The 25577-nt window shown below is 40.0% G+C and overlaps 1 protein-coding gene across 6 annotated transcripts in view; it reads right to left on the reverse strand.

Moving 5' to 3' along the window:
• CCDC148 (coiled-coil domain containing 148) overlaps positions 1 to 25577 on the reverse strand; it is a 276911-nt gene that overhangs the window by 26205 nt on the left and 225129 nt on the right. For 5 of the 6 annotated variants that reach the window (XM_042948866.1, XM_042948863.1, XM_042948860.1 and 2 more), the window contains 3 exons: positions 8182 to 8299; positions 5856 to 5996; positions 1264 to 2019 (listed from right to left, as the gene is read on the reverse strand). In XM_042948866.1, coding sequence (XP_042804800.1) covers positions 1873 to 2019; positions 5856 to 5996; positions 8182 to 8299 — 406 coding nt within the window. In that variant the 3' untranslated portion in view covers positions 1264 to 1872. Of the gene's footprint in view, positions 1 to 1263; positions 2020 to 5855; positions 5997 to 8181; positions 8300 to 25577 lie in introns of those variants that run through there. The other variant, XM_042948861.1, reaches the window with a different exon arrangement.

Genomic DNA, 25577 nt, shown 5'->3' on the forward strand with positions numbered 1-25577 from the left:
TGATTGTAACAACACCTTTGCAGGACAGAGGGAAGCAAGGGACATCAGATGGATTTGAGATCTCTAAAGAGCCAAGAAGTACTCACTGGAAGCTTCTGATAAAATTAAGAGGGGGTTTTACACTCTGATAATGAATGAGTACAAAGTGTTTGCAGTGAACTCTGAAGGGGCCACAGAAATCTGGGCCCCATGAAATCCCAGACCAGGTAGTCAAAACTCACTTCTAGGACAAAGTCCCATGATGAGAAAATGTTGCAAGGAAAATCCAAATTGAGCACCACAGGAACAGCAAAGTCAAAGGAAATAACAGGTCCAGATAAAACTAGGGGAGGAAATATCTCCAGAAAGTAAGCTGCAAATTTTTTGAACATACACAAATATAACAAAAGAGAGAACTGTAGAGCTATGAAGTTAGAAGGGTTATCTTGAGTCACAACTATTTCTAAAAGTTGAGGAAGACAAATTTTGAGTATAAATGAGCAAAAAGAAGAATCATATCTTAAAGTTAACGTAAAAACAGATTAAGAAGAATAACATCCACACAGATAAGGAAGGAGAGACATTAGAGAGACATTAGAGAAACAGGACTACAATATGTCTTGCAACATAGAGAGGATGTGCTCTGATAGAGCAGGGCTTTCATGGTTTATGGTCTGGGGCTTCACATCAAGTAAAGCAAGGACCCTTAAAGGAACATTGTGATGGTGGGAGACATCCTCAAGAATGTTGCTACTGCCCACTTCCCTGAGTCTTGTTCATGATTCCTTCTCCTCTTCCAATTAGGAGATGTGATGATGCAAAAGGTTGAATGGAGAGGGCATTATAATGAATTGTAGATACAGATTTTGTCCATAGAATCTCTTGTGAAGGTTTATTCTGATGAGCTGGGCTTGCTGCATTATTTATTCCCATCATATTGGGAATAATCATGAAACCTAATATTCCACCAGTCAGACTGGTCTTTTTTTTGCATTACTCCAATAACAGCAATTCTGGGCTAGAAGTAGGGAGGAAATGGCAGGAAGTTGCAATAGAAAGAAAAAGAAGGTGGTGGAGGTAGTCTTAACAGTAATAATGGCAACTTCCAACAACACTGACTTGTGATTCTGATTAATCAAGTTTTTAAAGTAGACATATATGGTTGATATTTATTTGAAATGCTCTTTATGTATAAAACCATCTAGATATTAAATAATTTGGAATTTTTGATAACATTTAAAATATTATAAATTGTAAAATATTCTTTCTAAACAACCACACAAATACATTTTTTTCTAAGCCCAAACAGATATTCCCATGCTTGAAGTGCTGTTCCTAATTTCTAATTTATTTTTAAAGGCTAATTTGCAAAATGAAATTGTTTGGATGATTGGTTTGCAGTAAACATGGTACACCAAATTGGTTTCTAAATTTAGAGAAAGGTTGAGTCTCCTCTTATAATAATCAAGAAATAGAAGTATTAATGATAATGGAGCTTCCATAATTAAAAAGTCAAATTCTGAAATAACAAGCAGAAATGAACCTTAGCAGGTAGTAGCAACATAAATTGTAATTCCTGAAAATGGTTATTTTAAGCTCTTTTCATGGGATAATGCAATCTCCAATATGCAGCTTACTGAACAATAATATATGTATCATATGCATTATAATTATGTTCCATAGTCTTGCTGAATTCAGTACTATCAGACATAACAAAGATATAGGAAATAGTGCATGATATTCTAAGAGTCATAAAAGACAAAGTTGTGTTAATGAATGCTTTGATTTCTATGTCTGATATTTTAAAAATTTTTGGAAAGTAGTAATTGTTATCTATATAAATGTATTCAAAGAAAAATCTTGTTTACATATAATAGGATTTACAGAAGAACTCTAGAGTTTAAATACAGTAGACTCCATGTCCTTTCTTGGAGGTTTTTGAGGACTGATTTTTGGTAATATCTCTCTGGCATAAAATGTTTTATGAAGTCCAGCTTCTCGAACTGCTAACTCAAAACGGAGTCTAGGGTCAGAAATTATCTGTAGAAAGAAAAAAGAAATTATCTGTAGAAATAAAATACAATTTAAATAAGTAGCAATTCGTTGAACTAAAGTAAATTTTATCATTTAGGTCTATACTTGCTCAAGCTATATAATTTGTTTCTTCTGGGTAGATGACTAGATGACAATAAACTTTGTGTATACAGTGACTATATTCTGTTGCTGTTTTTTAGGGGGAGAGGGTTGGGGGTTTTTTTGTTGTTTTTACTGAAAACGTCCAAATGTTCTTGACATTATCATTTTCCAGTATATCTGTGGCTTCCGAGATAAGATACAGAGAATATTATACTAGATTAGTCAAAATACAACATACTGATATTATTAAAAAGATGGAGTAAAAAAAGCTTACTTTCAGTACTATCATTGATTCATTATTTATTCATAGCTAGAATTACAAAATATAGACAATCATTGATTAAAGTAAATCTAAACCACACTCTTGGTACATTCGTCTTTAACCAGACATTCTAATTTCTCCATCATTCTGAAATATGTAAATTATGTTTAAACACATGGCCTCTACTTAAAAAACAAAATCAATCGAACTCTCCAAGGCTGATTTCTATTTCAAGCAGAATTAGAAAATGTCTCCACCAATGTGGTTCTAAGTGGCAATGGAAGTATGAGTAGCTCAATTTCTATTTTCATTTATAGCTGATTGGACCTTATTCCTCTTCCCCTCCTTCCATGAATATTAAATGTCAACAGACGCTGCTTGCAATAAGGTAACCACATATGGATTTTAGCTAATGAGGCATTTTACACGGACTTCAAGTCCCCCTAGAGGATGGGATAGCAAGCTGTTGAAAGCTGCCCTCCTTCAAGAAGCTCTTAAACCAATAGGGGCAGTAAGAAGGTATACAGATAACTACAGCTGGTGGCACATGTGACTGATGTTCCAAGGATAGAAGATCACAGAAGTACATCTCCTGGTGCGGGTTAGACTAGGATGACCTCAGGTGAGGAGGAGCACGTGAGCTAACTGTAAAGTCCACCCTATTCTTCTATGAAGCAGAGTGGGGAAGAAAAGAGACAGCCAAAAAAGGAAGGCACATGCAAACTCAGAGGTGAAATAGGTCAATTCGGGGTCAGGGCAGTTTGGGTAGAACACTGGAGTAGCAGCAGTCTACTACAATTGTCTAAACATGAAGTAATAAATGTCTAAACTTGGCTGGTAGCAAGGAAGAGAGAACTTTCAGAAACACTATGAAGGGAAGAATCAAGAGAATTTGGCAACTGATGAGGTACAGGGACGAGGAGCAATGATTGCACACAAGTCGAAAATAATACAGAGATTTGTGTCTGAGAAGCAATATATTTTGAGCATTAGTCTCTCCTCTTCTAGATACAATCTCTGTAGTCACCCTTATCCACTTCCAAGGATTCATGCTCTGCCTGTGTGCTCCCTAATTTTTTCTGGATTCACCTGTCTTCTCAGCTTCGGGTCTGTGAGGTTTAAAAGATCGCCTTATCCTATTTTTAGAATAGGTATCAAGTGAAATGGAGATCTCCCTGGAAAGTTGACCTGCATTTCCCCAAATCACCTCCCCAGAAGCAACCAATCAGATTCTTGTAAACGTGTTCTAGACATCTTCACCCTAATCATGACATGAACAAAATAAATACTCTTCCCCGAAGTCTGTTTTTACTTCTGTATTCTTATATGGTTAATGGCAGCCACACGTAATGACTATAATTTACTGAATTACTTGTAGATGCCAGGCAATATCCTAGGCAATTGACATTTATTATCCTAATCCTCATAAGAACCTTACAAATTATTATTTTACAGATGAAGTAAACAAGACATAAAGATGTTAATAGCTTACACAAGTTCATAGCCAGTAAATAGCAGATGTAGATTTGAATCCAAAATGCAGGCTCTTCTCAGTACCACTCGCTGCCTGGCTTAGAATCATCCTCACTTTCATTACTCCCTCCTCTCAGCCAGAGCCATTCATGCCACGCCCTCCCACGTTTATGAGGACTTTGCCATCTTAAAAGACTCTGACCCCCACTCCCACCCCCACCAATTTTCCGTCCAGGATACGTTGCTAAGCATATCTGAGTATATAATTCACCTGCTTCTAAGTCTCACCTGTGCTCACAGGATAACATCTTAGCAAACAAAAGCTACTATACTTTTCAATCTGACCCTAACCTATGTTTCCAATCTCATCTCCTAGCACCCACCCTTGCCGTGTACCTTTACACTGAAGACACGCCAATAAGGGCCTCTTTCCACCCTCCTCTGCTTGGTGAAACCCTTATTTCCTCAGCCCAGGTACCCAAGAGCTTTCCAGTTTGACTTCAATTCTTTGCCAGCCCCAGCTGCCCTTCCTGCTTTGGCTTCTGGAGATACACTTGCATCCTTATAATTAATCCCTTTCCTTTCGCCCAACCCCTCCTCCCAGCTGAGTTTTTTGGTTTTAATTTAAATCAACCTGGAAAAAATGTTGTTACTGCTGCCAAAAATCCTCGACTAAGATGTAGCTTAGTTTCCTCTTCAACACTTGGTCCGACTTCCGTAGTCTGCATTTCTTTTGGTTCCCTTCGTGCCGCTACAGGCCTTAGACCTCCACCATGGAGGTAGTCTCACCCCAGGGGCGTTATTCTCACACATGCTACCTTCCCTCCTAACCCAGCTGCCCTGCTCACTTCCTTCAACAGAGTAAGTCAGTCTTATTCAGGATGTAGCCCTGGCAACTCCACTGTGCCAGATATAGAATATGTTCCGTAAATATTGTCCAATTGATAAATGAACTGTTCATCTTTTTTATTTCTTAGTGAAGTATACAGCACATAGGAGAGGCACACTTGATCTGTCAATGGGTGAATGGATGAAGTTTCCTACTCTGTAAATAATTAACTAAGTGTCCAGCTTCTCTCCTTAGACTTGCAAAATTAACAAACTAGGGAGAACTACTTTCTCCCTTAATATCAGTGATATCCATTCATTCATCTGTCCTCCCTCCCTGCCTTCCATCCATCTGAAAAGACTTTTTTTTTAAACTTTTTTAACGTTTATTTATTATTGAGAGACACAGTGTGAGCAGAGGAGGGGTAGAGAGAGGGGAGACACAGAATCTGAAGTAGGGCTCCAGGCTCTGAGCTGTCAGCACAGAGCCCAACGAGGGGCTCAAACTCACGAACTGTGAGATCATGACCTGAGCCGAAGTCCGTCGCCTAACCAACTGAGCCACCCAGGCACCCCTGAAAGTACTTTTTAAAATCCCTTCTCAGTTACAGGAACAGACTAAAAGGAGTCAGAAGTTCCTAGAAATGGTTAAATAACACCTTAATACTTTTCCACAGAAAATGTTTTCTTTTATCATTAGCTCTGATGTATTATCTTCAGTTCATTTTAATTTCTGAAAGCTTCCCTCTGCTTCGTCTTGTATCAGTGTCATCAGTTGTTGCCTTAGTAGGATTTATATCATGAATTTAACATTAAACAAATTCTGAATGATAGAGAAACACTTAAAATAGAACATTAAACACAACTTTAAAGTAAAATTTTGTAAATTTTAAAGATATTTTAATGTAGAAATGTCAATTTTAAAAATAATTTTCAATGACAGATTTATAATATGTTCAGACAAACTGTTCTATGGTCACCTATCAACTATTTTACAGGGCTAAGAATCATGCAGTAATTAGTAATTGCGTGCTATCATTTAGCAGTAAAAATTAAGTAAATCCATATGGTATTCAAATGTAAATATTGAAAATAATTTTTAACCCAAAACACACACTTCTATAAATCTTTTTATCATCATGGCTTTTGCATCAATCATGCTAATTCCCACAATTACCTGGTATTCATTGTATGTATTCAATGTAAAGAGTGGCTTTTGAAGAATAAATTCTTCTTCAGTTCCAATACCCATTCTTGCTTTTGATGCCATTGTGTCTGACATCATTCTAACAGGATCAAATTGAGCTACAATAGCAACCTAAAAGAAGAAAAAGCATGGCTATTTGGATTACGATACAAGCTAACTACTTCTGGGGAGCACTACTAATGTTCAATGTCCATTAAAGGTAGGAAATTTTATTAAAGATAAAACACAAGAAGGACAGACAAAATATTAAGCCAGGCCAGTCGTAAAGATCCCCAAAGGAGCTAATGGTTTAAAAACAAAACATATTAAAAGGCCATAATATATATGGTTTGCTACTGATTGAGTTATCAGTTATGATTAAATTTAGATAAAAATGTATTTTTCTGGTACTAAGTCATAGGAAATCTTATAAAGAAAATCTATATATTGAACTACCTTAAAAAGTAACCAAAGATAATAAACATTAATTTTTAACTACTAGCAATATATGGTCATGGTGACAACTCCACAAAGCTTTCTAGAAAGTTTAATATGATCAAGATCATTCTAGAGTATATTATTCATGCATTAAGTTGAATTATGTTGGCATTATTGGGCAAGATGGGTGAATCTCCATTGTGTTCAGCAATGAGATTTCCAGGGACTATTGTAAACCATTGTTTCCCCTTCTACTGAAAAACCATAGAGTCATTTTAACCTAAATGCCCTTGTCCTTTATGATAATTGAAATCATTCAAACCTGTATCCTAATGAAAGAAGCCACTAATTTTGTAAATTATATGCACCATTAGTAACACCTGCCTGTTAATTCCTAAAGTCAAGAATTAGCATTAAGAGAATGGCATTTTTAATGCCATTTAGAAACTGTAATGACAAAACTGGGGGTTGAATATGCTTTAATTATTATAGGTTTCCTAGCCAAAATGTCTTAAACTATAGTTCTAAACACCGGTTACAGGTAACGGGCATAAATATTTCGTCTTTCAAAGAGTTCACAGATGGAGAGAATTCTAATCATATGGACTCTGTAGTTATCAAATATATATTTGAACAAGAACGTACATAGTAATACTGACATTAAGTTTTGTCCCCAGAAGGCCATGGTGTATAATTATTTGCTAATGATTAAATTTTGTTGAATCTAGCATGACCAGGACTTACATTCCTCTTTAAATTTATTTCTGTAACCTATTTTTATCAAAGATGATGACATAATAGCGGTATGCATTTACACTTCCTGTAAACTATGCCATTTAACTAGTTTAACTAGACTTCCTCGGTTTGAATCCAGTCTGACAGTTGCTTGCTGTGTGACTTCGGGGAACCTGTGGCTCTTCTGTTTCCTCTTCTATAAAATAGAAATATTGCTACGAAAATAAATACATACATCATGAGGTTGTTGTAGAGATTAAGTGAGCTAAAACCTAAGAGCATTTAGAAGAGGGTTTTATATTTAATATTTTAAAAGTGTGAACGCACATTACTACAAACCTGTGAAGCAGGTACTATCATTATTCCCATTTTTCAGAGGAGGAAATGAAGCTTAGGGAAGTAAATGATCTAAGTTTCCTCTGCCAGTAAGTCATGAACCAGGATGCACCCAGGTTTGAAGGATACCAGAGGCCAAGTTCTTATCCAAGATTCCATGTTGCCTCCACTGACATGGAAGGGAAATCAGACAGTCATTTCCCATCAGCTGTGTAGGGGTGTCAGTGGGCTTTGGAGCTTAGGAGTTGAACTAATCGCTTCCAGATCAAAACCTCTGAAAAATTACCAAGTAAAACTATTTTATCACATTTCTCAAATTGAAAAACTTTTGCCTACTTTTACTAGGCAACGCAATGGGAGGCTTTAATTCTCTCACAAAAAATAGTATACAGTTTTAAAAAATGGTTTTTCACATGTTTGCTGACCACAGGGGATTTCCAAACAGAAGTTTCTACCCCTAAGATGATTATCTTGCTCAAACTCCACCAGGTTTTTTGAGGAGCAGAAAATCCTGCTAGATGTAAAGTTTCACTCCTGTAAATGGGTACTATTCAGCTAATAAATGAGAGGTAATACGGATGCATTTAAATCTTGGGAGAGCCTTTTGAAAAGTGCTGATAAAGTTCTTTTAATATACTAAGAAACTGGAAATTGTTCAACATAAATCTAATTGCTCCCAGCAATGAAGATCAGTGTCCCAATTTGGAAAAGTTACATCTTATATCACAGATGTTGTAACTAAGCCCTACTAACAATGTTATTAAGAACACTTAGAAACCACCCATGAAAATTTCCAAATTAAAAACACCTGTTTCCTAAGGGCTTCTAGCCGCCTCTCTCTCTCGCCTTCTTCATGAGCTTCTTGGAGGGCCACTGCTTTTTTCTCCAGCAAACGCTTTTCCAGTAATTCTTGTCTATATTTAACCCTTTAAAAATAATGCACAAGGAAGTTGGGAAAGCATCATAGTAACTGTGTAAATTATATGGGTAGGAACATAGATAGGGGCAGAAGGCATCTCAGAGGTGACATCACGGTCATATTTTGGCTTTACTTGCTTTTGGTTGATATCTCATAACCAAACAATAAAATGCATTGGTGTAAAATGCAATCTATAATAACTCTAATAACCAGAGAACTGCTGGGGTGCCTGGGTGGCTCAGTCAGTTAAATGTCTGACTTCGGCTCAGGTCATGATCTCGCAGTTTGTGAGTTTGAGCCCTGCATCGGGCTCTGTGCTGACAGCTCGGAGCCTGGATCCTGCTCTGGATTCTGTGTCTCCTTCTCTCTCTGCGCCTCCCCCACTTGTGCTCTGTCTCTCAAAAATAAAGAAATGTAAATTAAAAAAAATTTCTAAAATAACGAGAGAACTGCAGATCACAGAGCAGGAAAAAGTAGGGTAAAAATCCAATCCATCTCTTTCTTCCTTTGAAATCATTGTATTGACCCTCAAACTGTCTGTCAGCTGCCACAGCTATAGCTAATCAACCCACCAGAGGACAGCCTCACTCCTGAGTGATTCTTCTAGCAGTTTCTTCAAGGAGTTTCAACACAATTTGAGATGTTAAAAAGGCTACCTTACTGATTAAATATACATAGTTTTAGAAGAGTAAATAAAATGCTATAATAATATGCCCAAATTGTCTCAATACTAGAACTTAAAATTTTATCTATATTTTCACTTGTTTTGTCTAGAACCCCCATTTTGGGTGTGTGTGTGGTTTAAAAATTACACTTTGACTGTAGATGGCAGCAAAAACATGACTTTCACTTAGCATTATGTTTTCATTCTCCTTAAAATCAGCAGATATTAAAACAGAGCACATTTCAATACCCATTTTAATACTTCCAAACTCATTCAGCCCTCCTCTGCTGCCTTTTTTTAGGCAGCCTCCCTTCCCATCTTCTTGCCCAAGCTATTCTTCTTTTGAATTATAGAGAGATTTGTCTTTTCTAAAAAAGTAGACATTTGGGTTCTCAAGGGAGTATGAGGCCATTGCCTCTGTCTTCCATTATTGATGGCTTAGATTTAACTTTCTTTAAGACATCAGTCACAGATGTGCTTTGCCCTTAGTGTGCTTACCTGCATTTTCCACGGATGTACCTTCACTAGACCCTTTTAATTCTGGATCTTGATGTTAACTGAAGTGTTTACTATGCATTGAGGCTGTTGCTAAAACCTTCATGTCTTTTAGCTCATTTAGATTTCACAACAACATGATGTTGGGGTACCAATATTGATCCCATTTTAAAGATAAAGAAATGGAGGTATAGACTGGTGATGTGATTTGCTCATGTTCTCACACCCAGCCAGTGGCAGAGCCAGAGATCAAACCCAGGCAGACTGGCCCCAGATCCCACGCTGACCCTGGCCCTCCCCCTACTGTGCAATTAGCCCCTATGCTCTTCTCTCCTTCCCTTGATTGCTCTACTCACCTCACTGACATGAATACCTGCTGTGTGCTGTACCCTGTGCGAGGTATTGGAAGCACATGGAGAAGACAGCCCTTCCAAGTTTGTAGTTTAATATGGATACAAAAAGACAAGCCTAAGAACTAATCAAGGTATAGAGTGCCTTCAGAGAGGTATAAACAAGGTCTGCTGGGGGACCTCGTGGAAAAGACTTGGGAGCTTCATGGAGGAGGCAGCATCTGAGCTGGGTCCCAGGGATTATTAGCATTTGGAGAGGCGTGATGGTGGAAAGGAGGCTGGCCTTCCTGGAAGAGAGTCCCAGGCCAAGGGTGAGTCCAGAAAGGCACTCCCACTCAGGCACATGCATAGACAGGGTTGGCATCTGAGAGTGAGCAACTTTTAAGTTTTGCTCCCTGGGCATCTTGCTTGCCTCGCTGGTTACAATCCCAAGAAAGGAAGAGTCCAGGGTGGCTAGGACAGACTGAGTAAGGCATTTGAACCTGTGTCATCTGAACAGAGTGAGTGAATGAAAGAAGCCCAGGGAAGTATTGGCAGGGTGAGCCTGGTAGTCATGTGGTTCCTTCAGGAAGATTTGCTCCTGGGGAGGAAAAAATCTCCAAAACCAGGTTGCCCCTGAGGCTGACATTAAAGCAGCAGCGTAGGAGAGGAAAAGAGCGGAATGTGCAGTAGATCCTTGCAGAGTACAAAACCCACAATGGGATTTTTAGGAGGAAAGTCCTAAACCTTGATGGCTGTGGCTGTCCTCCTCCTCATCTCCCATTCAGGAGTCAGTAGCCTGACACACGTTAAACAAGCTACAGACCAGGTTGCTCCCTTTCTCCAATGCCTCCATGTCATGGAAAGCTATTTCTCATTCTCTCCATTTTCACTAGGGCATGACACAACCTCCCTAATAAGGTTCTACTCAATTTATGTACTGAGTACAAGCTAAGTGAACGACTGTGAAGGTTCAATTAAAAGATACCCTGGGATTTGATTATTACCATATGCTAATTCTCAGAACCTTTGAAAACTTTCTCTTCCTTTGGGATATATAGGTTGCTTTGTCTGCAACAAAGTTTTGCCTGCTGTGGAAAAGTAAGAGTTGTACCAGTTAGGGGAGCTTGACTTGTGAGGAAGAAGTTGCAAATCAGACTAAGGCAGTTGAACTTGTGCCTAATGAATTCTGGCTCGTGGTTTACCCTGAGGCTCACTCACTCGTTCAACCTAGGTTTATTGAGCACCTGCACTGTATCAACCACTGTTCCAGGCACTAGAGATACAATTTCAACACAGGAGACACGTTTCTGTCCTCACAGAGCTAACAGTCTAGCAGGGATACAAAGACCCAGGCAATTTTGTTAAGGGATGGCCCTTGCTCTGAGGACACAGTGGGATGTAGGCCTTGGGAGGGGCACTTTTGCAGACTTGGGGCATTTAGGGGAGCACCCAAGAGGAAGTGCTCTGAATCTCACACCCGAAAAAGGAGCAGAGGGGGAAAGAATAGGAAGAATGTTCCAGGCAGAGAAAAATAGCATATGAAGGTGAGAAAGCACAGTATTTTTTGAACTGAAAAATACTCGGAAAGACCAAAAGTGCATAATGCAAGGTGAGGCTGGAGAGGCATGAGAGGCCAGACTGGGGCTTCACATGCATGAGGGTTTTGATCAGGGAAATGTGGTGATCTGAAAAACCTCTCCTGTAATATGTACGTGATAATGAGGAGTCAAGACCAGAGAGGGTTATCCACAGACAAGTTGATGGTTTCCTAACCTAGGGAACTGGTAGGAGATAGACCTGGAGGAGATGCTGAAGGAGAAGACTTGGATTTAAAGTTTATGTAGAAGATAGAATTAATTTGAATTGGTAATGTTATGGCAGAGCAGAAGAGATAGAGAGAGGAAGGAGTTAAGGTTTCCTTCTTGCACAGTGAGCAATGGCGTCCCTCGCTAAAACTGGGAACTTGGAGAAACAGGGAAGAGAAGGAATCAGGTTCCTTTGGACAGGGACCAGCCTTCACAGATCTGGGCTGAAGATGCAAATGGGAGATCTTTATCAACGGCGTGGAATCGAGGCCATGGACCAGATGGAATCAATCAGGAAGAGAGTGTAGAGTAATAAGAAAAGTAGGTCTAGGAGTGACTGCCAAGGAAACATTTAGGAAAGGGACAGAAGACAAAACTAGGAGGATGAAGAGAAATGATGCCAAAGCAGCTAAGGAAAATAGCATTAACAATGTCAAATGATACAGAAAGATCTGATATAACCCGCAAATGATCACTAGATTAAATAAGAGGGAGTCATCTGTGATCTTGGCAGGAGCAGTCAGTAGAGACGTGGCTGGAGGATTAGTGGGGCTGAGAAGGTGAGTGAGGGAGCAGACAACCCCTTCAGCAAGACTGAGGGCGCTGGAGGGAGCGCGCAGCTGATCACACTTGTGTTGGCTCCAAAGTGATGACCAACGTTACTCTGGCCACCTTGAGGATTTGCCACTGAAAATATTTTTTAAATATTTATTTTGCGAGAGAGAGAGAGAGAGAGAGAGCGAGCGCCCCAGCATGAGTAGGGGAGAGGCAGAGAGAGAAGGAGAGAGAGGATCCCCAGCAAGCTTCATGCTGTCAGCATACAGGTCCACTTGGGTTCCGATCCCATGAACCATGAGATTGTGACCTGAGCTGAAAATTAGAGCTTAATCGACTGAGCCACCCAGGAGCCCCTTGCCACGAAAAATTTAAGCAAACAGGTGACATACTCAAATTCTTCATTTATACAGATGCTGTGGTATAAACTCAGATAATAATCCCCTTGGAAAGGGGAAACTCTTGGTGCCTCTCTCCTCTCCCAGTCTGGACAGAAACTTTTCTTTGCCTAAAGAGAAGTGATGCAGAAAAACTCTTGGGAGAAAGCCAAATACTCACATATTCATGGGGAAAGAAAATAGCAACACAGTAAAGTCAATCATTTGGAAAATTTTCCACATAAATACCTTTAGCTATTTGAGGTAGCAGATTTTCTCCAAATTAAACTGTTGCTATGAAAGTCAATGTCAGGAAATGGCGAAGCTCAAAAGTCTAAGTTGTGCACAGAATTCCCAAACAGGAGTCCTAGGTCCATCTCTCAGTCCGTTTTATGCTCCCTGCTTCTACAGAGGTTCAAAGTATTGCAGAAGGGGCATTTTCAACTTCTCATGGGGGAGGAGAGGCATCGTATTGTTCAAAGGCAACAGCTGCTGCAGAATCAGGCACAGCATTAACAATAATCTGGAAAGGATTTTGTTTAAGCCTCCAGGCCTGAGTGTAGTTGAAGGGACAGGAAGCTTTCATGTAGAAATGGAGAGTTTATGTATCATTTAGGAGATTCTTTACTTGTGTGTACAGCACTCGAAGAGGTGAGTGTACGAATGCAAATGGCTTGGGAACACCTTGAACTTTAGTAGCAGCATCCCTTTGCTTCAGTGAAACTTCAGTGAGAACTGGGCAAAATATTAAGTACTAAACCTTGACCTCCCTCCTGTTTGGAGGCACGGGTAACTTCAGTCTAAACAAACCTACAGCACCCAAGGGGGATTAGGAAGACTCCTGAGGAACAACTGATAGTGGCAGGAGCTACCATTTTTTTTTTTTAACAAAAAGCTTATGCAATAAATAAAACAGCATAAAGATATATCTTAATTAGGGCACTGTAACCAGTATTGAACTCCCCCCAAAAACATTTCAGGGAAGTAATTTACCCTACTGAATTAAAGGCAGTTTGTGTGCAAACTTGCTACTTAGTGTTTAGGTCATGTGGCTTACTCAATATTGAATGAGAAATCTTTATACAGGCACATGCCAGAGGTATTTCAGCAGCAGCATGGTGAACCTGTTCCTGCCTGTTGGGAAATCCATTTTTTTGGCTCAAACCCACTCGGAAAGTTGTTCTTCCCACCAAATTGAGAGAAACCGCTCTATTAGACATAGGGTAATAGGGAAGAATATGTGGATCAAAACAGGCCAGGTGGAAGCACCTGTCAAGAGGTAAATGGCGATGGGGGAAAGGGGGAGAAGGAGGAGAAGCTAGCCCAGAGGAAAAAAACCTGGATGCTCACTGGATGCTTCTAATGATATAGGCAATGAGACTCTACTCAGTGGGGATGTTGGCTAAGGGCATAAGCGGAGACCAATTTCTGCAAATAGAATGTCAATTCTGATGCAAGGCAGTGACATCCTGGTACAGATAGGCGTGGGCAAGAACAAAGAGGATTCATAGAGAATCCACAGAACCAAGAGGAGAGGAACCCATGCCAGCCCCAAACAGAGACTATTCTTCCAGCTCAGAGCACTTACTGCTTCCTTTGTGAGGTGTAAGAGCAAGTTCTTATTGGAACTCTATTCTTTAATAGATTCAGTTAGCCAACATACAGTTAGTTGAGCACCTACTATGTGTGAAGCACTGTCCCCAATGCTTAGGATACAATAGGGAAAAATTAAAACTAGACAAAAAAGATCCCCACTCTCTTAAGTCTTATACTATTTGTGGTTATTTATAAGCATGCCTAAATTAACATTCTAATAAAATACATAAATTAAAAAATAATTATCAAGAACAATCTTATCACAAAGTCCTAAATTAGCCCCTTCTTGTATTGCTATAGTGATGGTTCTCAACTATAAAAGTCATTAGGATCACTGTAACATGTAAAAACTTCTGATGCCAATGTCCCGCACCAAACTAATCGCATCAGAATCTGGTGTTGTGGTGTTGGGGCTCAAGCGTTGGTATTTTGCTAGAAGTTCCTCCAATTGATTCTAATGTGCAGCCAGGCCTGAAAGCCAAAACCACCTAGCCCATTGGTTACCTAACTTGAGCTAATATCAGAATCACTTGGAGGGCTTGTTAAAGCTCAGATCACTTCACCACCTCCAGAGTTTCTCATTCAGTAGTAATGAAGTAGAGTCTGAAAATTTACGTTTATGTTTCCAGGCGATGCTAAGCCAGGGACCACACTTTAAGAATTAGAGTCTAGATAGGGGTGCCTGGGTGGCTCAGTCGGTTGAGTGACTGACTTTGGCTCAGGTCATGATCTCATGGTTCATGAGTTCGAACCCTGTGTTGGGCTCTGTGCTGACAGCTCGAAGCCTGGAGCCTGCTTTGGATTCTGTGTCTCCCTCTCTCTCTGCCCCTCTCCCACTCATGCTCTGTCTCTCTGTGTGTCTCAGAAATAAATAAACATTTAAAAAATTTAAAAAAAGAATTATAGATAAACGTTCAGATTAGAGGGATTCTGCCTGACTATTGTTATCAAGACAAAACCAGGTACATTTTACTACCCAGGACTGGTTTCTGTTTTCATGTGCCAAATAGCACAGTTACATGCCTCAGGATTGATCCAAACTAGAAATTCCTGCCTTGGTGCTACTGACAAGTAGCAGAATCTTTCACCCTCGCCCCAGCCTCCATGACCCCCAACACACACAAATGACGGGTTCCCCCAACCACAGTGGCCCTCTCAAGTCTTGGGTCAGTGTCTGTGATGAGCAGTTACAAGAATGGCTGCTACAGAACCAATTTCTTTCTCTCCAGTGGACAAAACGCTGGTGTACCCTGAAGACAGTTGACAACCTCAGACTACTGGAGATAAAGGGTATACTCGGTAAAAGCAAAGAAAGAAGAAATAACTTCAAAGTATTCATGCCTTAAAAAGGAGGTACGAGCCGCTTCCTCTGGGACTAAATCTTGTAGTTCCAAGGGGGTGGATATTTTTCATACTGAAAGTGAAAACCCACAAATACGAGTGAAGTACATTTTCCTGTTTGTTGTGATCAATTTCAACCTAGCTGTCTGAATTCACTTGAGTTCTAGGTACAGACCTATAAACAACTGTGAAACAAGGACTTAAGCCTGGGAATCTGGACTTGAATACAGGGGAAGATGTGGGGGGTACGTTACAGAAAGAATGTGACAAATATATTAGCTCTTTCCCCCAAATTAGTGCAGAAAGAGATTTCTACCACAATTTATCTACCCTCCTCTTTTTGAACTATTCCTAACACTTTCCATATAGGTTTCAGTAATTCTTTCATGCCCTTAAAATTTGCCTAGAATCGTCCCTTCCAATAGCATTTCCAGAGTGCACTGTCTATAAGGAATTAAAAAACAATAAAAGTCTGTCTTTTTTATGATCACGCACTAGCAAGTCTAAACGAAGTTAGTGATGAAATATTCCCTTCGTTGGAGCACACAACCCCATTTCACTTCACTCTTGGTTGCTCCTTTTAATAGTTTTTCTTAATTGAAAACCAGTGCTTCCCAGGTGGCACTACTCCCATCGCTCCTCCTTTTTGTTAAAGTTTATTTATTTTGAGAGAGACAGAGAGAAAGAGAGAGAGAGGGAGGGAGTGGGGGAGGGACAGAGAGAGAGGGAGAGAGAAGATTCCAAGCAAGCTGCCAGCACAGAGCCCAATGCGGGGCTGGAACCCACAAACTGTGAGATCATGACCTGAGCTGAAACCAAGAGTCAGATGCTTAACCAAGTGAGCCACACGGGTACCCGCCCCCCCCCCACCATTGCTTCCCTTTAAAATTGTTGACGGAGAAGGCTGGCATTTTCCTGGTCTCGGGCAACAATTCCAGAAAAGCTTTTTCTATTGACTTTGGGGTTATACATCCTCTTTGTCATTGGGTTCTTGCAATCAACTACTAGCTGCCCAAGGTCACTGCCCAACATTCACTGACGGTTATTCAAAACTCCACGCTTACAGTCTGCCTTGTGCTTCAACAACATTCTCTCCCCCACTGCTTCAACAGCTCATTCCTTAGACCAGACTTGGAGCTTGGCATCACCTAGAACGGCTTCCTGCCAAAATCTTAAACAGAGGGATTCCGTTCTGACTCCAATGTCTAGGGCCAACACATATACTGATAAAGACTGTACGACTTTAGGAGTGGATTGCCTGCTAACCGCCTATGTTCCTTATGTTCTTATCATTTAGCCTTACTCAACCTGCTACTTTAGCTCATCAGACTCTCCATTTTCAACGATATATTTAAACTGTGTTCTGTGTGCCAGACACTGGGCTAGATCTTCCCTCGTGAAGTTTACTGTCCTACTTCTTCCTTTCCTCCCAGGCTAGGAGACACAGACTTTATTCTCTGTCCAGCTGTGGATCCCTGGGTCTGCTTTTAAGAGTATAATCACTAGTATCCTTTAATTGTCTTCTTTTATTTCCACATCTGCCCTGCCAATTTCCAGCCCTGCTTCTTTGCTGTTATTATGCATTTATGAAGTCGAACCTTACCTGGACATGCAACACTCCTCCAGATTAATGTTATTTACACCAGCTGCTTAACTTTCTCCCTCTTAAGCAGAGAACCTCACCTCCCACTTTACTGCAGAGGCCATAAGCATTCATTTCCCCAATATGTCCTGCCCACTTCCAATCTTGTCAAGATTCCATTTTACCCATCCTTTGCTTCTTAAATCTGGGCTTTTGGGCGCCTGGGTGGCTCAGTCAGTTAAGCATCTGACTTCGGCTTAGGTCATGATCTCACAGTCTGTGAGTTCAAGCCCCGCGTCAGGCTCTGTGCTGACAGCTCAGAGCCTGGAGCCTGTTTCAGATTCTGTGTCTCCCTCTCTCTCTGACCCTCCCTCCGTTCATGCTCTGTCTCTCTCTGTCCCAAAAATAAACAAACGTTAAAAAAAAAAATTAAATCTGGGCTTTTATCCCATAAGCCTATTTGTTTCTAGGAGCTTGCTCCAGAAATGAATTTCTTCCTTTCCTATTTCTTCAATATTTCTCTCTCCCACTTCATGATGCTTTTTTTCTCCACATGTAAACTTCTTCAAATGGGGAAAGTGTGTCTCTTTTCAACTACCATCCTCCTTTTTTTTTTTTCTCCTTCTAGGTGAAATTTGTTAGATGAAAAAGCTATACTTTCTGTTATCAGTTCTTCACTTCTCATTTAATCCCAAACCCATGCAGTCCGGCCTCTGCCTCCTCCATTATCTGGAAACCATTCTCCCCAATGTCACCAGGAACTCCAAATTGTAAACCTAGAGTCTTTTAGAGCTCCTCTGACTTAACCTGTCCACAATGGCTGGTCCTAATGACCGCCTCTTTGAAATGTACATCCTACTTCTCTGCCTTTCCTCCTTCTCTTTTACCTGCTCCGTGTTTTTTAATTTTTTTTTAATGTTTGTTTACTTTTGAGAGAGACAGAGACAGAATGTGAGTGGGTTAGGGGCAGAGAGAGAGGGAGACGCAGAATCCAAAGCAGGCTCCAGGCTCGGAGCTGTCAGCACGGAGCCGGACGTGGGGCTTGAACTCCCGAGCTGTGAGATCATGACCTGAGCCGAAGTCAGAGACTCAACTGACTGAGCCACCCAGGTGCCCCTTACCTGCTCCTTCTTATTTGTTCACCCATGGTTCCAAAGTGAATCCACTTCTTTTCTTAATTTAAAAACATCTTCCCCGAGATCTGACTTTTGCTACCATTGAGGCATCAATATCTGTGGCCTCCACCTCCTTCATACCCCCAAATCCATTGATCTTTTATTTTTTCTTCATGTAATATCAAGATTCATTTCAGACAAATCTCTCAAGTGTAACTATATCATATTGCTAGTTAAATGCAGAGCTGCTGCTTTAGTGGGCATCTGAGCTTCGCATAGAGTGGACATCCTTTTCATACACAAAAAATTTAGGAACAAACGTAATGACACATGCCTATTAGAACATGCCTATTAGGCACATGCCTCTTCACGTCTGCTTAGAGATAAGCCACCATGTACCATGGGAGAGGGTCGAGATTCTACTCAATTATTTTGGGTTTGCTCTAATCCAAAAGCAGAGAATTAAGTTCCCCTTGTTTAATACCTCATCATATACTGCAACAATTTTAACCTGTAATATTTACAGCAGGGTTAATCATTTCACCACTTTAAAAAATCATAGAATGTATAACTTTGAGCAATGCCACTTCCTGGAGCCAAGAAAATCTTTTATATAATTAACCATCTGAGGTCACAACATTTGGAATTATTAACTATAAACCATTTTATAAGTTAGGAGATATCTTCCAAAAATAATGACTTTACTATTAGAAGAGCAGATTCCCCACCCCACCCCCTTTCTGGAAGTAATTGGATACTAGGGCCAACTGCCCATTATGGCCAAATCTAGATTTTAATAATTTGACCACATTGTGGTAGACATGTCAGGTTTTTTTTATCCCCTATCATCAATCTAGAATTATCAATCCCCTTCAAATTGCCTTTCCTTATTCTTTGTAGATCTGTTGAAACCTTTAATCACAGTCTCCTAACTTTTCCTGGTGACCAGATATGGTTAATATTAGTACATTATAAATCTGACCATAGTGATTGGCCCTCAGTGAGCTTCAACGGAACCAATCAGAATCTTTCCCTGGGGGGGGCGCCTGGGTGGCTCAGTCGGTTGGGCGTCCGACTTCGGCTCAGGTCATGATCTCACCGTCTGTGAGTTTGAGCCCCGCATCAGGCTCTGTGCTGACAGCTCAGAGCCTGGAGCCTGCTTTGGATTCTGTGTCTCCCTCTCTCTCTGCCCCTCCCCTGCTCATGCTCTGTCTCTGTTTGTCTCAAAAATAAATAAAAACATTAAAAAAAATCTTTCCCTGGGGATTTATATATGAATATTGAAGAAAAGCTTTCTTTTCTCTCTGCGGTCACTACCTAAAATAATGTAATTAAATCAAGCCATGTCTCTTTTCCTCCTGGTTTCCCCAGCCCATAGGAGGAAGTCCATTCCAATGCACAAACTGGTAAGAGTAAAGAAGCAGAAAGAGTGAGAGAAACCTGAAGATGTCATTTGAGTCCTTGAAGCAAGATTCCCTCCTGGATTCCCATTCATTCTCCTTTCTGCCTAAGCTAGTGTGAGTTAGGTTTCTCTCAGTTGCTTCTGAGTAGTCCTGACCAGTAAACATATCTTCTACGTATAAGGGAATACTTGGGGCGCCTGGGTGGCTCGGTCGGTTAAGCGTCCGACTTCGGCTCAGGTCATGATCTCGCGGTCCGTGAGTTCGAGCCCCGCGTCGGGCTCTGTGCTGACAGCTCAGAGCCTGGAGCCTGTTTCAGATTCTGTGTCTCCCTCTCTCTGACCCTCCCCCATTCATGCTCGCTGTCAGTCTCAAAAATAAATAAACGTTAAAAAAAATTTTAAGGGAATACTTATCTTTTCATCCTCTGTAACAGAAGGGCATGTGCCAAGCTGTTCCAAGTGATAATCAGTTTGTTTTCCAAATTGATGGCCCATGGAATGCTAATATTCCACAGGATGTTAAGATGTGTGCCATGGATATTGTGTTGGGTATTCAAGTAAGCTTGAGAAAGATAAACAATGTGAAATAGATTTCTTCACTGTAGGAGCTCTCAGAATAGTTATTAGAATATAGTGGTATGCAATATGAATTCTCAAAAAGACGACTAGTGTACTAATTTCCGCAAATTATCTGATAATCGAAGCTTTTTTGAATAGAATCCAGCTTGGGAAATGTTACTTGCCTTTCCATTGAACAGGCAGGGATGGATATCCAAGTAAACTAATAGGCATAAACACATATACACTTATTCACTTGTACTATAGTTGTTTGTTTCCATGTGTTGTTTGTGTTAGACTATACTTCCTGAGGGTATTGGCTATGTCTTAATTGCCTTTGTATCCCCAACAACTAGCATAGTGTCTAAAACAGAAGGCAATATTCATTATTCACCCATAAATGAAAGAGATTAAAATTTTTAAAGTTATGGCAAACATTTGATTAAATTTTCTAAACTGTAGGTAAATAACAGAAGAGTTGACAAAATAAAAAATTAAGAATAAATTGAATATACCCTCTTCTGTTAAGCCTGTCTAATCAGTGGGTATTCCTTTGGAACATATTTAATCACTTGAGGAGTAGTAAGAGAAGTTGAACCAATTCAACTTCAAGTGTCCATCTCCTTTGAATGATCAGGAACCGTAGATGCTAAAAGGCAAACTCAAAGATGATTTCCATGACACGAACTTCCTGGTACTGTGAATTTGGATGGGCAGGAGAGGCACAAATGACATGTTGGCTCTCAGGAAATATGATTTGGAATTTAACAACCTACCCAGGCAAATCAGCATTTATTTGCCTCACTGCCTTCATATATTCATTTATTCCACGTATTTGTATTAAGTGCCACATATATGAGTGTGTAAAAATCATACTCCTACCAAATCACATAAGAAAATCCCAGAGCCATTAGATATACCTATCAAGTAGACAAACACAGCCTACATCTAGATTTTTGAATACATACGGGGCTTGCCACTTGCCATCACAGGAGTTCACCAAGAAGAGACATCTGTCATTTAGCACTACTTGGGTAATTTGCACAGTAACTCTTGAACTCACAAATGGTTTATGGTAGATAAAGTTTAATGTCACAGCTAACATGTATTGCATTTAAAACATCTTTAAGATGCTATCATTTTATCAACTACATAAGAAGGGAACTCATATTGAGGGTTTACTTCACAATATTAGGTTTCTTTAAATTATTTTCCCACTTTGGAAAGGAAAAACTTATTTTTCTTAATGCTATTTTTTTATTCTGAGAGAGACAGCATCAGAGTGCCGGCACTTGAGTGGGGGAGGGGCAGAAAGAATGGAGAGCAAATATCCCAAGCAGGCTTCTTGATGTCAGCGCAGAGCCTGATGCAGAGCTCCATCCCACCAACTGTGAGATCATGACCTGAGCCATTATCAAGAGTCAAACGTTTAACTGACTGAGACACCCAGGTGCCCAAGAAAAAGAAAAATTTTAAAGTAAGAAGAGGAGAAGCATAGGTGATTAGTTTCATTGGATTTTCTTCCCTGAAGAATTCTTCTAAGATACATATAATTTCTGATGACCCTAATTTCAATAAGAATGTTTTCAGACTCACAACTGAAGGAAGCATTGTGTGGGTATGAAATTTTAAAAAGCCACACTAATAAAATATACCACTGGGTTACCAAATTAAAATATTTCACTCTGGTTTTATCTATGTTCAACTTCTGATTTTAATTGGTCCTGTCTTTCCAGAGACAGACATATAGGCCATTTTGATGGAACTGGTTTCCCTTTGTCAGGAGTCCTGACAGGATGGCATTAAGAACAAAAGAAACACAGTCCTCTCCCCTCAAACAAATGACTTAAGTAAATAGGATTAATAAAACTTGCCGTCTCTACTATTGTTTGAAAAGCCCCTTATGGTCTCTTTCTTTCCTTCCCAGGTTTCTCAGAACTTCTATAGGCAGCAAACATCAAAAGGACCGAAGATTTTTAGACTGATTCAGCCACCCACAGCAATGAAGTAAACCCTGATTTTCTTTTAGTCTAGGAAATGATCAGCAAAGAGGCTTCATAAACAGCCTCTTTAACACTTGAAGCTTAAAAAACAAACAAACAAAATCAGTGTAGCAGAATGGTTACTGTCATAAACACCTTTGAAGGTTTTTCTTTTTCTTTTTTTTTTTTTAAGTAACCCTTCTAATCCCTCCTCTACCAACATTATAGAATATTTTCTTTACCACAACTTTTCGGTTAGGCATTTTAAATTATGCCTTTTAAAAAACAAAAGATAAAATATATTACATTTTGGGCATGACTTTCCTCCTGCTTTTTTCCTCCGCTCGCTCCCTTAAATGATGATCCGCTTGCTGTCCCTGGGGGTTCCGCCTCCAAGTTTCAACTCCCTCCTCCGGTGACTTTCAGCCAGTCATGCCTCTCTTAGTTCTGTCTCCTTTAGGTCTCAGAATTCAGCCTTTGGGACTGAATCACTGACACCTCCACACAGCAGCGCAACCGGCAGTCCAGCCAAGTGCACGCTGACACGTTTGCATCTCGGGGGAGGGGGCCCGTCCCCCGTGCAGGCTTGATGAGCTCTGAGGCCAGGTGAGATGCTGAAGCCGATGTTCTAGAAAGGCTATTGAGGCCAAGAGAGAAATCTGTGGCTTTCTCCAGAACTCAAGCAGACACATCAGCTTGAACATAGTACTGTAGGCTAAAGTGACCAGCTTTACCGGGAAAGATAAGATAAAGTGGGCAGAGATCCAGATAAATGTATAATACTTGAATCAGTGACCCTCCGCCCCCCTTTTAAAGTTTATTTATCTTTCGACAGAGTGAGCACAAGAGCATGTGTGAGCAGGGGTGGGGCAGAGAGCCTTGCAGAGCCCCATGGGGGGCTCTATCTTGGGGAATGGAGATCAATGAGCTGAACCAAAATCAGGTGTTGGTTACCTAACCAACAGACACACAGGCGCTGTGTTTTTTCCTGTTTGTTTAGCCCCCCTTTAAAGGATTTTTTTTTTTCCCCTCGGCAGCACTGTTTAGGTAAGGGCAGAAATAAATCTCAAAAACCCTGTATTTTCCTTTCCTACATTAAGCTAGAGATACACACACCGACATTCCATGGGACTGCTCTTTGAACGGAGAAATGGAGAAATTCCTAGAGGAGAGTCATGGACCAGAGAAGCACAATGAAATAGGTCGACAAAACCACACTTTGTACAATTTAACAGTGTATCAGCTATATATTATAGCTAAATCCCAAGTTTGAGGAGCAGCCGGGGAAAGGGTGGACAGGCTAGAAGAGAAGTAGGGCAGAGTTTCCTAAGTTGCTGGTGTAAACGAAACAGGTAATTAATTTTTATGAAATTTTACTCTAATAAAAGTTACAATGGCCAAATGTTGGCCTCTCTAGACACAGCTAACAAAGGACACCAGGAGATGGGTTGTGTCTCTTTTCACGTTTTGCACCGTGTGTAAAGCAACAGCATGAGTGGTTTCTTAGGAAAAAGAGCTCTTTCTTGTCACAAGACCTTCTTGGTAATCAAGCTCTTTAAAGAAACAGGCCCAGCTCTCCTAGGGGCCTAATCATGACCCCCAAACACTAAGCCCACAGGAAAACCCACTTAGTCCAAGTTAAACTAACAGAAGCGGCGTTAATCTTGCTCCTCAAAGGTAAATTATTTACTCTCCCTCAAGTTACTGGGTGATCCAGTGGCCTGGATAGCAAAAGAAAGCTATTTCATTTTCTATAAAAGCTATAAGCTGAACATCCACGTAATTCTAATTTCTTTCTCTTTTTTGGCATCAAGAATTTATTATCAGCAAAATTGATAAAACTGGGAAAATAAATATTCTCTTTAAACAGAAATTAAAAATGGTTGCCCCAAATAACACAATGGTCAATAGTTAAAATAGCTCTTCAGATATTAAGTCGACACTTACACATCCTTCAACCTGATAACTTTATTTCAATTGAAGTATAGTTGACACAATGGTACACAATATTCATTTCAGGTGTGCAACAGTGATTTGACAAGTCCATGTTATGCTGTGCTCACCACACAACACTATTATCATACCATTGACTGTATTCCCTATGATGTACCTTTCATCCCTGTGACTTATTCTGTAACTGGAGTACTGTATCTCCCACTCTCCTTCATTCGTTTTTCCCATTCCCCCAACTCCCCTCCCCTCTGGCAGCCATCAGTTTGTTCCCTGTGTTCACTCATAATTTTAATTTCTTAGAGATATAGCCAACCTTGTCACATATATGAAAGGCAACTCAGATTCTCTCTCCAACCAACTCTAAATTTTAATCTTTATTGTCCTCTCCCGATTGTCACAACTCCTCCTGCCAGATTCCCCATTATTTCAAGAGACAAGAATATTCCCTAAGGCCTCCTCTTGAGTATACATCTTTCTGAGATCATGTTTCTGGTTTCCCTGAAGACTGTCACATCAATAAATCTATCTTTTGCCTGGATCCTCCGTTGTGAAAGTAATTTTATCACCTTAGCCAAGCACAGCCAACATTTCTCTCTTATATGTATTCTTCAATCTGATCAGAAATGTCTTGCTTGGACTGCTCCATTTGAATGCATAACAGCATTTATATGAAGACCTTGGCATAATTGCAGATGGAGACAAGCCTTTCTGCAAATAGGCCAATTGCCAAGCACAGACCACAGGAAGACCCTAGCTGAACCTGGTCCAACATAAAATGGTTTATGCCCATTACATCGAAGCCTCAGGAAGGGTTTGTAGAGCGATAGTCTGAGACATCATAAGGATTAACTTGCACCAAAAGCTCCCAGGATTAAAAAAAAAAAAAAAAAAAGCATCAAAAGCCTTGATCTTTTAGAAACATCTAGAGCTTTCAAGCCCACACATACTCAGATGGTACTGATAATCCTCTTTCTGTTTGTAGGATTTGGAAGAACTACAAAGAATAAAGAGCCACAATATTTTGACAAAGTGATGTATTCTTCTCTTTAGGTATACTCGATGGAAACGTAGTCTTTCCCCCTTCAATTACTAAAACCTAAGTACAAGAAGCTTTGAGTAGATACTTTATAGGAATACAATAGATAAATACACATACTTATTTGGTATATATAAAGTACTGATATTTTAAAAATCATCTCGTTGTATAAAACTTGACAGTTTTCAAGGTACTCTCCCATACATTATCTAGAAAGACTCAGTATAAAACATTTTATTATTCAACTAAACAGCATTACTACCTTTTTCCACTTCTGATTACATGAGAGGCCATCAGCAATTTTTTTATTTAATTAGGATTTATATCCCACCTGTTTCCAAACAAGATTGGAAATGATGCATAATATTAAACCCAGGGTAAAATGGCAACATTAAAAATCAAAGAAGATACAAAAACAAGTAAAAGGAGTAGATGTTTCCAAGCAACTGCAACAAGTTGTGACAGCTGGGCCATGAACTTGCCTCTCACAGG

The sequence above is a fragment of the Panthera leo genome, chromosome C1 (genome assembly GCF_018350215.1).
Source record: "Panthera leo isolate Ple1 chromosome C1, P.leo_Ple1_pat1.1, whole genome shotgun sequence".
Lineage (NCBI taxonomy): Eukaryota > Metazoa > Chordata > Mammalia > Carnivora > Felidae > Panthera > Panthera leo.